This window comes from Argiope bruennichi, chromosome 11 (assembly GCF_947563725.1).
Source record: "Argiope bruennichi chromosome 11, qqArgBrue1.1, whole genome shotgun sequence".
NCBI lineage: Eukaryota > Metazoa > Arthropoda > Arachnida > Araneae > Araneidae > Argiope > Argiope bruennichi.
Genome location: NC_079161.1, coordinates 44,507,239 through 44,522,282, shown reverse-complemented (window position 1 = coordinate 44,522,282; position 15,044 = coordinate 44,507,239). Strand labels below are relative to the sequence as shown.

Below are 15,044 nucleotides of genomic sequence, written 5' to 3'. Positions count from 1 at the left end.
TTTATTTCATTTTTTAATGTTTTACTAAAATAAATCCCACGTTCTTTAGATCTGTCAAAATCAGTATTCAATTTTATTTTAATTTCCTTTAAAATTCTCACTTTCCATTCCCCGAAACCTTCCGCAGGCCAGTGGTATTTTCTAGATAATTTGGCAATAAAAACATCCAAATCATTACCAATAGAAATCAAAATTTTGTTATGGTTTATTTTTTCTCTTAATCTAAATTTTGTTCCTCTTCCCATCAAATCTCTTAAAGAGTTGGATTCAATAATTTTTAAATTACCTGTAATAATATGACCTTTATCAATATCTATAAAATCTTTATATTTTTCCTTGTTACAGTAACAATCTGTTTTTAACAAACTATGTAACTACCATTCCAATCTAAACTCTAAAATTTTCAAAAATCTTATTTTCTCACAAGTTAACAGGATCAAAAGGGTTTGCAATAATAAAAATTCTTATATTGAAGCATCAAATATCCTCCTTAAAAATTTAATTAAAAATGATTTTCCTAGAAATTACTGTAATGTCAATTTTTTAATTAAACAAGGTATGGTTTGGGATTAATCTTTTGGCTTAAATAAAAATAGAAATTTACTTGCATATTGGATCACTCAATAGATGGCGCTGGGTGCCTACCTCTGTTTACATAATTTACCGTTAACTTTCAAAAACAGGAAATCACAATCGATTGTTTAAAGTTTCGTTCACTGTTGGATGGTATGTCTTGGCCTTTTCGTTTTTAATTTTAATTTTAATTTTAATGCTGTTTTTGTTTTTATTGTTATTGTTTTTATTGTATTTTTACTTTGTGGTTTTTTTTCTAATTTGTTATTTTGTATTTCCTTTCTGTTAAAATGGTATATCTCTTGAGCATAATTTCGGGGGATTTTCGGGTCACGAGGAATCATTATTAGACTTAATGTCTGTATGTCCTCACAGAAAAAATCCCTTTATTTGAATCCCTGCCTGAGGGTGACCCTTGAAAAAGTCTTCAGGCCGGATTCTTTTTTAATATTTTTTAATAATTTTTTTGGTTTAATTTTTATTTGGTTTTTTTTCCTATTAACTTGATTCTAATACTTTTATATATATATATATATATATATATATATATATATATATATACCCCGATTTTGTTCGATAATGTACGAGCTGCTCATCAGTTCATCAGTTCCAATTAGCCAGTTTACACTAGCCATTCGTTCGATGATAATAGCTTCAATGCTCGTCTTTCCATGATAAGAACACGCATTTTTCGATCTGCCTATGTCCTATCTGATTCAAAACTCAAAGTTCCGCAATGACAGCATTCTTTGTTTATACTTCCAATATCTAAATATTGAATTCCTTTCCACAGTTTGCCATCAATTTAGCAGCTTGACAATAGTATTGGAGGAGCCGTGAACACAACTTGTTTGTAATATCACATAGCAGTTTTCATTGATTCTTCCTTTATCCTTTGTTAATAAGATTTAAAGGTCATAGTATCTACCTTCCATAGTCAAGTTGTAGTAGGATTCCAGTTAAATTCGGTGAGTTCTTATCTATATCTACCATGTGTTTTGAATGTGAAGACATATAAATTCAAAGAAGTTTTAAGACGTGCACATATATAATTAGTGTCTATTCTCAACATATTCTGAAATATCGAGTGGAGTTTCAATATCATGCAAATGGCATTCGCTTGTCTGTTAACTAAAAGTATTCTTGAAATTTTATAAGGGCAAATCATAAAATAATTTTAAAATGGCAAGCACTAATGAAGGCGAAATGAATAGTGGTTTACCCAGTTCATTTCCAAGCCCATAATTCTTGAAAGCACTATTCTCGGAAACAGTCAATTGTCCTTAAAATCATGCCACTGTTCGAGCGGTCTCGTCCATTCCTTGATAAATCTTTAAACCTAAATCTTCTTAACAACTAAAGTTTGCATCTCCTGTGGTGAAGGATATTTTGTAGTGTTAGCTAATAGCTGATCAAGTAGCTGATTGCTGATCAAGTATAGATGCAGAAACTCATAATATTATCGTGGCCATCAATATCCATCTCTCTAAGACATACGTAAGAAAATTATCAAAAATGGCACCCTTGAAATTTTGTAGAATAGGCGGAACCTTTTGTAAACAGAAGGTGTTACGTTTCTATTTTTGCTCTAATAATATTGGGCACGAATAAAAGAGTCATTTGTTTCCAGACAGAGTGGTAATTATCTTTCAGCTCAAAACTTAATCAATTCGACAAGGGAAGTTAGACTTTTTTTAATCTATAATCACAGTTCTTTTATGGATTATGTTCTTATGATCGTCGTTAAAGGTGATCATGGCCATTTCAGTACTGTCTGTTCCATAACAAAAAGATTTTCATTTCACTGAGACAGTAAAGGCAAATTATCATCTTGATCCTAAAATTAAATAATTAGAATTAAAAATTATTAATGTAAATACGATCTTTAGGACAAATAATGAAGATTATAAAAAACCATATCACACTGTCAAAATTGACAAAGACTTTTAAAGATTAATCGTGGACTGCTTCGGCACACGATGTAAATTAAAAACCCATTTTCATTTTCGTTTACGCCTATACTCTAGATTCTTTCTTAAAATGCCCAATGTTTTATTTACAGACATTAGAACAAAATAAAATTACATGAAAGTAAAATACATCGCATTTGAGATTTCATCAATAGTGTATGTTTTTTTTTCTTGCTTCTTATCTTCAAGAAAGTAGATATTTAGCAGTATGTTATAACAATGATAAGGTTCCTTAAACCTGAATCTGAGAATCTTGAACTGCAATATTTCTTTCCAACAATCATTAAAAGGATATGTTTTTTAACATTTTTTTTTCAATTCACGGCATTATGAATCCTCATTTAATAATATGAATTAGACTTTAGAACAAACAAAATTACGTGAAAGAAAAATTAATCGCAATTGAGATTTCATGAATTGTGTATTTTTTTTTCTTCATGCTTCTTATTTTCAATAAAGTAGATATTTAGCAGTATGGTATAACAATGATAAAGCTCCCTAAATCTGAATGTGAGATTTTTGCCCTGTCATATTTCTTTACGACAATAAAATAAAACCAGACAATCATTAAAATGATATGCTTTTTAACAATTTTTTTTAATTCATAGCACTATGAATCCCCATTTAATAATAATAATTAGACATTAGAACAAAAGGAAATTACGTGAAGAAAGAATTAATCGCATTTGAGATTTCATAAATTGTGTATCTTTTTTTTTATGCTCTATATTTTCTAGAAAGTAGATATTTCGCAATAAGATATAACATTAAGAAAGCTGACTATACCTGAATCCGAGACATTTACACCGCCATATTACTTCTTGACAATCAAATAAAGTCAGACAAGCATTAAAGTATGATCTTAACATTCTTTTAAATCCATGACACTATGATTCCCTTTGGCAAGAAAGGCAAAATAAAATGCACATTATATGCTGCAACGATTAATAACATGTCTGGTGTATTAAGTACACATAAGTCTAAAATGAAATCCTTTTAAGAAATAAACACAGTGTTTAATATATCAGACAAGATTCTCTATTCTTTGTTTTGCTACAGCAAATTCAATATTCTGCAGAAGATTCCCTAAAGTCAAAACTCAGACAGCAAATGTTAAATTCATTCCTTATTTCTGATTTCTTGACAGGAAGCTCATACACCGTTCTGAATTCTGGCGAACTGCTGATTCATGGTGTTCTGGAAAAAGATTCTCAGAGGACATTTCACTGCCAGACCCGCCACCGGCTGACAGGGGAAATGGTTATGAGTGTCAGCGCCGGCAAAATTGTCGTCACAGGTAAAGAAGATTTTGCATTTTTATTTCTTTATAAACCATTAGTGTGTGCTTCCGTCAATATTGAAAGGGTTTCTTCTCTCATGAGAGAAAATTGTAAAGAAAATCTTTTGAATTTTGGTTATTATTTTTGTGTCGAGTTTTTGAAAAATAAACATGTTACACTGTTGTGGATGTTAAGTAAATACGGGTTGCGATTTCTGTGTACAACTGGGAAATGCGTTTCGTATTTTTACAAATGGCTGTTGTCACAAAAATCCATACTGTAAAAAGACTTCCTTAAATTTATGATATGTCACATTATTTTATAAATAAGTTTAAATGGCATTTTAAAATAATTTAAAATAATAAAATTCCGAAGAACAAATATACGCAAAACGTGCCCTGCTAGGGAAGAATAAAATATACATTAAATTCGAATACAATACATCTAAATAAAGAAAGCTGTAAAGTAGAAGAATCTGTACTAATAGAGAAGAATTGTCTGTGTGTGAGTTTACGGTATTCTATCTTGCATACGAAGATTAAATGCTTCAAAAATATAAATATATAAGATTTCAAAGCATCGCGGAGGCTGAATTTTAAAATACAATGTAATTTTTTTATTTAATACCTTCTGCTGGTTTTAATAATTTTTCTTGCGTATTTGCCAGAAGTAATGTTTCTAATTCCTAGAAAAAATACGTATTGTATTGAAATCTCATATAATGTGTTGAATTTTGAGAAATTTTTTTAAGGTTTCTATAGTGCGAAACTTATTTTTACATAATCTATCCCTCATACACTGATAAAATGTTGCAATATATAAATATATAAGACCTCAAAACATCGCGAAGGCTGGATCTTAAAATACAATGGAATTTTTTATTTAATACTTTCTGTTGAATTTGATAATTTTTCTTACGTATTTGCCTGTATTATTGTTTCTAATGATCGTAGAAAAAAATACGATGTAATGTATTCAAGTTTGAGAAATTTTTTAAGGTTTCTACAGTACATAATTTATTCATACATAAGCCATACCTCATATAAAGAATAAATGTTGTAAAAATACAAATATATAAAACCCTCAGAGCATCGCGAATCCTGGATTTTAAAATACGTGATTTATTTGTTTAATATGGTCTGTTGGTTTTCATAATTTTTCTTACTTATTTGCCAGTAGTAGTGTTTCTAATTGTCTCAGAAAAAATACGATGTAATGTATTGAAATCTTATGTAATGCATTGAATTTTGAGACATTTTTAAAGGCATCTATAGTTTATAATTTATTCATAATCTATGCATTACATCTTATTTCTGCATGAAAAAATACGATATATTGCTCATGCAGGGATTAAATGTTGCAAAAATATAAATATATAAAACCCCAAACGATCGCGAAGGCTGAGTTTTAAAATGGAATATATTTTTTTATTTAATAGCTTCTGTTGGTTTGATAATAGTTCTTACGTATTTGCCAATAGTATTTTTCCAAATGATTGTAGAAAAAATGGGATGCCTAATTGAAGACTATAAAAAAATTTCAATTCTAATGTATTTCATTTTCCATATCTTATGCAATGCATTGAATTCTGATAATTTTTTTACAGATTCCACAATTTTGTCGTATACTTTTAAAAACTAAAATTGAAACTTCTGCATCTGGCATTCTGACTTTTCTATTTTTTTGAGGTTATTATTGAATTTTTTTCTTTAATTTAGAACAAGAATGATAAATATATATAGATATTGATTCGTCATCCCTTATTCGTCAATTAATTTATAGTAACATAAATTAGTTTTGGATGAAGTTTTCTTTTTCAAATTTATATGAAAAACAAGGTTTTCTCTTCCAATTATTTACCCTAAATCGCCAAAAAAAAATGTTTTAATAAAATCTTTCTTAACTTCTAGCCGCTTTTGGTGATCAATTTGTTAGCACAATTAACAAAGTTTTACACTGTTAAATTATTATTATTATGCAAAGCCTTTATTTAAAAAAAAATTTCAATTTGTAATTTGAAAAGACTTAAAAAACATGAATTCGAACGAATTATTTCATCCGAAATTCAAAAATGCACATATTACCAAATGAAAGTGTAAATGAAAATCCCACGGCGAATGGCAATGATTGGAAAAAACATGAGATTGAATATTTTGACATATGAATTTGTATTCCCATCATAAAAAAGGAAAAACATTGTTACAAATGATGTATCAAATTAAATGGGAAAATATTATCGTAATTTAGGAGAAGGGTAGAATTATAAGAAATGGAATTGATATTATTAGAAATGAAATTTTTAAGTCTTAATAAAAAGATAAATTTTGGAAAATAATTGTCTTGAAACATATGGATATCAATTTCTGTTCACAAATCATAGCGATTACTCATCTGCTACGATTTAGACTATTTTTTGCTTTCGATTAAAATTTCTTGATTTCTTATGTATCTTCTTTTCATTGACTGAGCAGACTTTTTAATGACACAATGAACTCTCTAAGGAATATTTCTAATAATATTTTGCAGATCTTTTCGAAGCGTTAAATTAAATACAGATGTCAAAACATTCAATGAAACAGTCGGAAATTTGACGAATAGATTGAGTACAATTTGACTCGTGACATTCGATAAAAGCTAATAAGAATGATTTATGTGCCAGTTATGTTAGAGTTTTATACATACAAACTATTCGCCATTGGCAATGGCAATTAGCCATTTGTTTGCCTTGATTATTAACTTTTTAAGATGTTAAATATTAATATGGAATGCATATGTTTTTTTTAAATCACTTTATTGTTTGATATGACATGAAAAAAATGAAAAACATTGATTGAATTGAATAACTCAAAAAATTAAAACTCGTGCAACTTAAAAAAGTATATCTTCTACAAAATAAAAATGGAAATGAACATTTTTCTTCAGAATTAATGGCCAAACAAAGCATTTTTTTAAAAATTCAGTTTTAACATTGGCAAAATCATGAAAGTGAATAATCTGATGGCTAAATTTAAATTACATTCATAAAGAAGCACTGGCAAAGCCTTGTGTTTCCAAACAGTACTAGCCAGTAAAATTCAACTTCTACTTAACTTGATCGTTACAAAATATTTATTACATTTTAAATATTTGTTAAGAATAAAGAAAGTTGTGCGTAGTAATGAAAATGGTATCATTAAAAAGGTAAATATTGAGTTTTAAATAACGCAAAAATCATTTTTCTTACATAATAGGTTGAGAAGATATTGTCATAAATTTCCGTAAGCAAGTCATAGCGACTACTCATCTGGTAATAGTTAAGCCTATTTTCAAGCTGTATTAACTTTTAATGGATTTTTTTTTTTTTTTGCACCTTATTTCCTCTGAATGAACAGAGATTTGGTGTACCGTAATGAGAATATTTCTAATACCTTGAAACTTCTTTAATTAGCGAAGCATTTTTAAGGCAACTAAAAAAACGTTCAATCAAGCAATCTGAAACCTTGTAGTGATTTGTTTACATTGCTCTATAATAAGTAATAAGAACAAGCATGTCAGCATTCTTTATATATTGATGTTTGTCAATGGAATACGGTTAAAGTTACACAAGTAAAATTATTAGGGAGCATGCAAGAATATTATGGGGAGTTCACTTTCACTGTTTTAAGTAAAGTAATGTCAGCATATAGGTATTGCTGATAAGTATACAGTTTATATTGGTGTCAAAATTGTTGTAATTAATTGTGTAACAGATTGTGATGCGCGAGGATAAAAACTAGGACCTTGTGGTTAGCATTCCAGTAACATGACTACAATACAAAAGCAATTGCTTGTGCAGCGTTGCTGTTAACTGGCTCATAAGCTTTCACCACAGACTCTCCCTCCAGTGAGTCGGAGGTGAGACGACAGATATGGCTGTTGTGTGGTGATGTATTTGCTGTAGATTCTAATGCGCCTCTACCCATTTGAGTAGCGCCAAGCGTTATTACGAGTGTGTGTGGGTAAGTTGTTATTGTTGCTTTGTCAAGTGAGTCAAGTGAGTTTCGGGTAGATGGCGCCACAACAGCTGTACGAAGGTTAAAGGTTCATCGTCCGAAGTCGCCGATGTAGGAGATTGCGATGAGCGAGGATAGAACCTGAGACCTTGTTGTTAGCAGTCCAGGAACATGGCCACTACACAAAGCAATTGCTCGCGCAGCGTAGCTGTTAACAGGCTTATAAGCTTTCACCACAACTGATTAGGGGAGATTCATTCACTAATTTATTTTAATGAGAATTATTCATTAATTTATAAATCTACTAATTACGAATAATTATTTTAACCATAGGAGATAAAATTGTTTTATGTCTTGAAAAGATTATCTTTCATTTTTTCCCCTTTCTTTGCATAATTTGGTGCATTTAGAGAAAAAAAAAGACCTTACTTTGCTTTATCATATTTATATAAATATAACTCACTGATTAGCAAAGAATTTTTTTTTCCAGTCAAAGGAAACTTCCTTAGTATAACTTTTCTCTTTCTTTATAAATTTAAAGTCCATGTTTCTTTTGATATCTGAAGTGTTTCTCTTTCAGGAAATAAAGAAAACTCTTTAGGTTTCAGTTATTATTTTCCGCTTCTCCTACATTGGTAAGTTTCTTTATAATAACCCGTAAAAACTTCGAGAGGTGTTCTATTCTAGATTTTTTTCTGCATTTAATGATTCTTTTCTGTCCCTGCTTTAAGTGAAAAATAAAATTTTCTTTTCAACGATATTTGCTGTCTTTTGCTATAAATACTTTTATTTCAGTTGTTATTCGATTCGTCATGTCATATTTATGAATAGATTCTGGACTCTGCCATCTCCGTAATCTTTTCTTTTTCGATGGAACTTCCTTTTTGATTTAAAAAGATTTCCATATAAATGTTGTAGTTTGGGCTCATTGATTTATTTCGAAGAATCATTCAATTCTTGTAAAATCGGACACATGTTCAGAATTATCACGTTATATTTAGTTTTGTTAAAGGATATAAAAAAATAGTCGAACGAATATTTGTGCGTATGAGTATATCTGTGTGTGTGTGTGTGTGTGTGTGTGTGTGTGTGTGTGTGTGTGTGTGTGTGTGTGTGTGTGTGTGTGTGCGTGTGTGTGTGTGAGAGAGAGAGAGAGAGAAATAGAGAGAGTTTCATTCTCTCTATTCTCAATTAAGATCTATTCAGAAATATTCTTTAAATCACTTCAAAATATAATAAATATTTCTGAAATATATTGCTTAGAAATAAATTAGAATTAAAATCAATTTTCAAAATTATCTTTTTTTTTAAAAAAAACTGATAATACTTAGTTTTAAAAATTTTAATTGATAAATAGAGATTTTAAAAATTATTTTTTCTCTTCACATTTGTTACTTTTTATACCCCGCATCTTGTAACGCTAAATTTAAAAATCAAAATTTAATTAAATCTAATATTAGCTAATTATAAATTTTAGAAATAATTCGAAAATTTCCAAATTTTTACACATTAGGAAATGACTGAAAATTCACTTATTCGACTTCATTGAAAGAAAGTGGAAACAAATAAAGTGCAATAAAACTGAATGAAAAATTAAAATGCAAAATTTCTAAAAATTGGTATAAAAATGTGATAACGTCAATTCAATTTAATTTAACGCTGTTAAGAGTAATGAATAATTACAAAGATCGTCCATTTAACAGTTTACTTAGCTTAAATCAAAAGGACCTTTGGCATATTAATTTACCATTGCATTTCAATCAACAATTAAATAAATTAATTTTTCCACTCGTAGCTTTGCATTTTTAACTTGATTTACAAATGCTGAATCATTTCATAATATACTCTAATTCCAATGAATTCTTAGCTGAAACGATTAATTATTATCTTCTTTCATTTTCCTTGACGAAATTAATATAAATTTAATTAAAATAAGATCTAATTATTGAGATGAAAGCGAAGCGTGACAAAATGATACACATTGACGAGTGATTATTTATGTCCAATTAAATATTAATCAAATATTCCGTACTTATTAATTGAGTTACTTAATTTCTTTTGATATGTTTCGAAGGAAGTAAACAGTATTTTCTATAAAGATTTTGATACATTTATATTTTCTTTTTTAAGGAAAAGTTTTTTTTATTAAACTAAAAGCATAAGAGTAATAATTAAGCTCGATTTTTTGTGTTTGATGAAAAGACAAAGCAGTTATTTTTTCTTAGCCTTTTAAGGAAAAGGCCTTTTTTCTTAGCCTTTTTTAAAAATAAATATTTTTTATAATCACGCGATTTTTTAATCTGCTCTGAGTTTTCTTTTCCCTATTTTAATATGGCATGATCAAAATCGAATTGTTACAAATGAAACTGATATTAACCCTTTGTAGTTCTTTGGTGTATATTCTTACCATCTGTAAAATATTTCTATGACGGCTGAAAAAAGTATTTTGAAATGATAAATAGGATAATCATATGCTTAACATTCGTTTGAGCAACTTTTGTACCTCTGAAATACATTAAATCTATAGTTAAATATCATTTGAATTCAAAAGTAGTAACTATGCTGACCGCTGCTCGTTTAATGTGCGAGAATTTTTGTAGCGACATTTAAATATTTAATTTTAACAGCCGGAAACATTTTCAGTCATGAAACACCACTCTGTTGTGTTCCTTATGTCTAAAATATTCTTATATTTAATTCTCATTATTTGTTATTGAATTTATTAAATTTAAATTTAACATTCGTTTTTAAAACTGAACAAGAACTGTTGATGCAGTTGGAATTTCTTGAAATTTGGAATCTTCCTGTTAATGATTTTAAGATTTTTTGACGTGCTGATTATTTGAATACTGTAGTTTACGTCATTTCAGTTTATTTTTTAAACATGGTTAAAATGTTATTTATAAAATTGCATCAAATTTGAACAGTTTTATTTTTATGTAATAAAGCAATCCGCCAGGTCAACCTAATAAATGCAAAATAAGCGTTGAACTTTACTGTAAGACATTACTGAATTTGAATCCCATGATTTCTAACTTAAAAAAACTGTATAAGGTGTTTTTTTATTTCCTAAAATTGAGCAGAAAGTGTACTTACTAATGGGCATTCGATGATATTTAAATCTCATAGGTAAGTATGCTTACCACTTCCAGTTTTCCCTGAACGATCTCTGGTAAGTATATTTACCACCACTTACTTCATAAATTAAATGGCAAATCAACGAACTTATGATGTTTTAATATTTACATCATCAGTTTTTCATAATATAACTCTAAAAAAATTCATTTGTCAATGCCCTGGAATTATGCCCCATAAAGGGTTAAAATAATTTTTTCCGGTATTATTGGCGAATCTACTCTGTAACTTGCTGAGAAAATAAATATACTGTAAGCTTTTTTTGCCATTCTATTTTCTAAAGCACGAAGAAAATACCAAAATAAGAGAGCATAATCATAAAAGAAAATATTTTTCAGCTTCAAATTAATAATAGAATTGAAAAGTGACATAACAGTAATTTTATAAAAGCATAATATTATTGATTTGAGATAATTAATATGAATAAAATACAATGAAATTGAAGGACGCTTAAATTATAAAAATTGTATCACTGCCACTTTTATATCAGAGTAAAATGTTACCCCAAGATATTATGCCATGCTTACATTATATGAAATATTATATTTAATTTTATAGTAGAGGGTAAAAGTATTTTGATACTCTAATATTTGGTCAATTTGATCCAAATTTCGATATATAAATCAATCGCTTTAATAATAAAATTACTATCTAAAATTCATTTGTCTAACTGTTGAGATATCATCTTTAACTGAGCATAAATTAATAAGATTTTCATTGATAATTTTCTTTAAATGTGATAACAATATACAATTTTTATCTAATAAATACATAAAGAATTATATTCGTCTTATTATCATATGAAAACATGGTGTTGTTTTGGTTAGGGGGGGGGGTTTGAAGCTCGAAATTACGTAGGCAATGAATATTGAAGCTCGAAATCACGTAGACAAGGAATATTGAAGCTCGAAATCACGTAGGCAACGAATAAGACATAAATGGCAATTCTCATCGTCATCTTTTAATCGAATATATTTTTTTTACCAGCTTTTACCAGTATTGCATTATTATTATTATTATTGTGTATGTTTCTTCGAAAGCTGATGAGCTTTTAAAAGGTTGACCGGCTTTTATTAGTATTGCTTTATTATTATATATGCTTCTTTGACAGCAGAGGCATTTTTAAAAGGTTGACGTAGAACTATGACAACATAGCTGTTATTTCATCTCAAAATCGGTCGAGCTCTAAAACTTTGTTTGTCAGTTAGAAAAATTAAAAATGAAAGTTTTAAAGAATTATCATTATATATATATATATATATATATATATATATATATATATATATATATATATATATATATATATATATATATATATATATATATATATATATATACAGAGAGAGGGATAGAGACCGACAGAGAAGTCTCGTAATTGTTTCAAACTGGTTTAAACTAGTTAATGACTTAAATAAATTAAGACAAATAATAACTTAAAAATAATAATGCTCTCACCTGATAACTTGAAATTTGTGATCGTATATTTCATTTTAATTTTTTAATCATTTTATTTTTTTCTCATTTTATTTTTGAATTATCGTTTTCACACATGTTTCCAAAAAGAAAGATTAGATCTTTTATAAATTATATATAATTATCTTTCTATAATGTAAATATGAGAAAATGAGAAATTCAGCTTACATTCTAGAAATAAAAATTCCAGATTCATGAAATAAATATGAGTATTAATAATTAAAGATGCATCACACATATTTGTCAACGAATTTTCAATACTCACCAAATGAATTGACCCAAAATTTATTTCAGTCAATTTCTGAATCCCATGCAATCGCTGAATTGCCACTTAAATGAATATTTAGTCTAATTCCACTAAAAATAGTACCAATAAAGCTCTTTGGCGGTGAGCTAAAACTGTTTTGAGGTTATTAATATGAATTTAATTAAAAGTTAAGTCGATTAATCCACTAAAAGCGCTTTATTAAACAGAGTGCATTAAATTATAATATTCTGAGGTGTATATATGACGGATAGAAGCGGAAGTAAATAAAGGGTATCCCAAAATTAAAGTGAGATTTGAATTGGCCATAATTTATGCAGTAAAGTGTTGGCAACACTTTTAAAAAGGCCATTTGACAGCTGATAGTTTAGGGTTAGTAAAAATGGAGCGTTATATAAGAGAATGATGTCTAAACGCAAAATTTGAATCAATTAAATATATATATATATATATATATATATATATATATATATATATATATATATATATATATATATATATATACTTAAATGGAGAGGTGAGGCCTATGAGACCACATTTTCTTTACATTCAAATTAAATTTTCTAAAGAAAGTAGTATGAAATTCAGCCAGTATATTCTGCACATATTTTTCTTGTTTGTTTGTTTAAAACAAACTATGTTTTAGAAATCTGTCAAAATGCATCATCATTGAAAAGCGTAACTGCGTTTGAGAATACATTTTCTTCTCAAATTACTTGTTACAACAAATACTATTCTTGAAAAAACATATTACTTTTTATTTTCTAAATCATATTTATTTTTCAAGTATATAAAGGTATATAGAAAAATATATAATGAAAAATTCAACAATTGTATGAAAAATTTTAGGAGGTATGGTCTATGAGACTGCATTTTCTTTACACTCAAATTAAATATTATAATGAAAGTATTAGTATGAAAATCAGCCAATATATCCCGAAGATATTTTTCTTGATATATAAATATCATTTTGAAATCTATCAAAATATATTATCATTGAAAAAAGTAATTGTATTTTTCTTCTCAAATGACATGTTACAACAAATAATATTCTTGAAAAAAACATGTTACTTTTTACTTTCTAAATCATATTTATTTTTCGAGTATATAAAGGTATATAGAAAAATATATAATGAAAAATTCAACAATTGTATGAGAAATTTGTTAAAATGTCAATGAGTAAAAGTGACACTTTTTTTATAGGCATCATTTCTGGGCAGAAACTTCTGAACATTCGTAGCACGGTTTTCGAGAGCATTTTAAGCATACAGGTTTAGTATCAGTATAAAAATCAGCCTGTAAATTCTGTAGATCTTTCTCTTGGTATATTAATATATTTTAGAAATTTTTCAAAATGCATTCCCACTAGAAAAATTAATTGTATTTTAACGTACATATCACAATTAGCCGAATGCAATATTTCAACTATAAAAGCAATATAATTACAATTATCCTCATCACTAAAATCTCTTTCTGCATCATTTAAAAATCTCTGGAGCTCTGCTTCATAAGAGAATCAGTTTGTTGAATGATAATTCAAGGACCAGGTTTTAGAGCTATCTGCAAAGTTTTTCGTAATGTTGGAACAGTGAAAGTTAAGGTGCGGTCTCAGAGACGTAGCGCAAAGATATAGCTGAAATATTTTTTTAAAACATCCGCTGAAACTGATTGAAAAATTACACGTGTAGTGAAGGTTGCGAAACAAGAAGCTACAGAGTGAATCCATTCGCTTGAGTTAAAACTAGAATAGGGGTGACCGAAATCCATCTTTAGCTATCTGAGATACCATACCCTTCCCCAGTTAAGGGTTAAATCATACTATCTCGGTGGGCCAATTTTCAAATTTTTGAAATGTAGATGTCAAACTTTCATTATTTTTCAAATTCAACAATGAAAACAAATTGATGTAACGCGTAACCGACACTTTTTTAATCCTAAACTATAAGCTGTCAAATTATTTTTAATAGGAATTTCAACACTTAACTGCACGAATGGTGGCAAATTCAAAACTTGCATTCATTTTGGGACATCCTTTATTTGATTGTATAAATTGGTTTTGCTTAGTTAATCTTTTACACCGGTAGTCAATATTTCTAAATGTTTTAAATCCAGAAAAAATAAAAGCGAATTACTGTAATTTTGTCGTTTTAAAATGCTATCCTAGAACCGAAATGTATTGAAAATATATAATATTTAATACGCATTTGTTGGTAAGCACTTACGAAAACGATGTTTTATAATGAATTCATTATAATGCGCATTTGTTGGTAAGCATAATTTACTTTGCTTCTTTCGTCATTATTACTTTTAGCAGTATGCTAATGAAATAAGCAATTTGGACCATATTAAATTCTTATACAGGTGACTACTAAATACT

At 28.1% G+C, this 15,044-nt stretch overlaps 1 protein-coding gene across 1 annotated transcript in view; it reads left to right on the top strand.

Moving 5' to 3' along the window:
- The window catches only part of LOC129956546 (cell adhesion molecule Dscam2-like), a 241,489-nt gene extending 227,545 nt beyond the window's left edge, over nucleotides 1–13,944 (top strand). The window contains exons 4-5 of the mRNA XM_056068473.1: nucleotides 3,691–3,840; nucleotides 13,871–13,944. Of these exons, the coding sequence (XP_055924448.1) occupies nucleotides 3,691–3,840; nucleotides 13,871–13,944 (224 nt within the window). The remainder of the gene's footprint in view (nucleotides 1–3,690; nucleotides 3,841–13,870) is intronic.
- The last annotated feature ends 1,100 nt before the right edge of the window (nucleotides 13,945–15,044 follow it).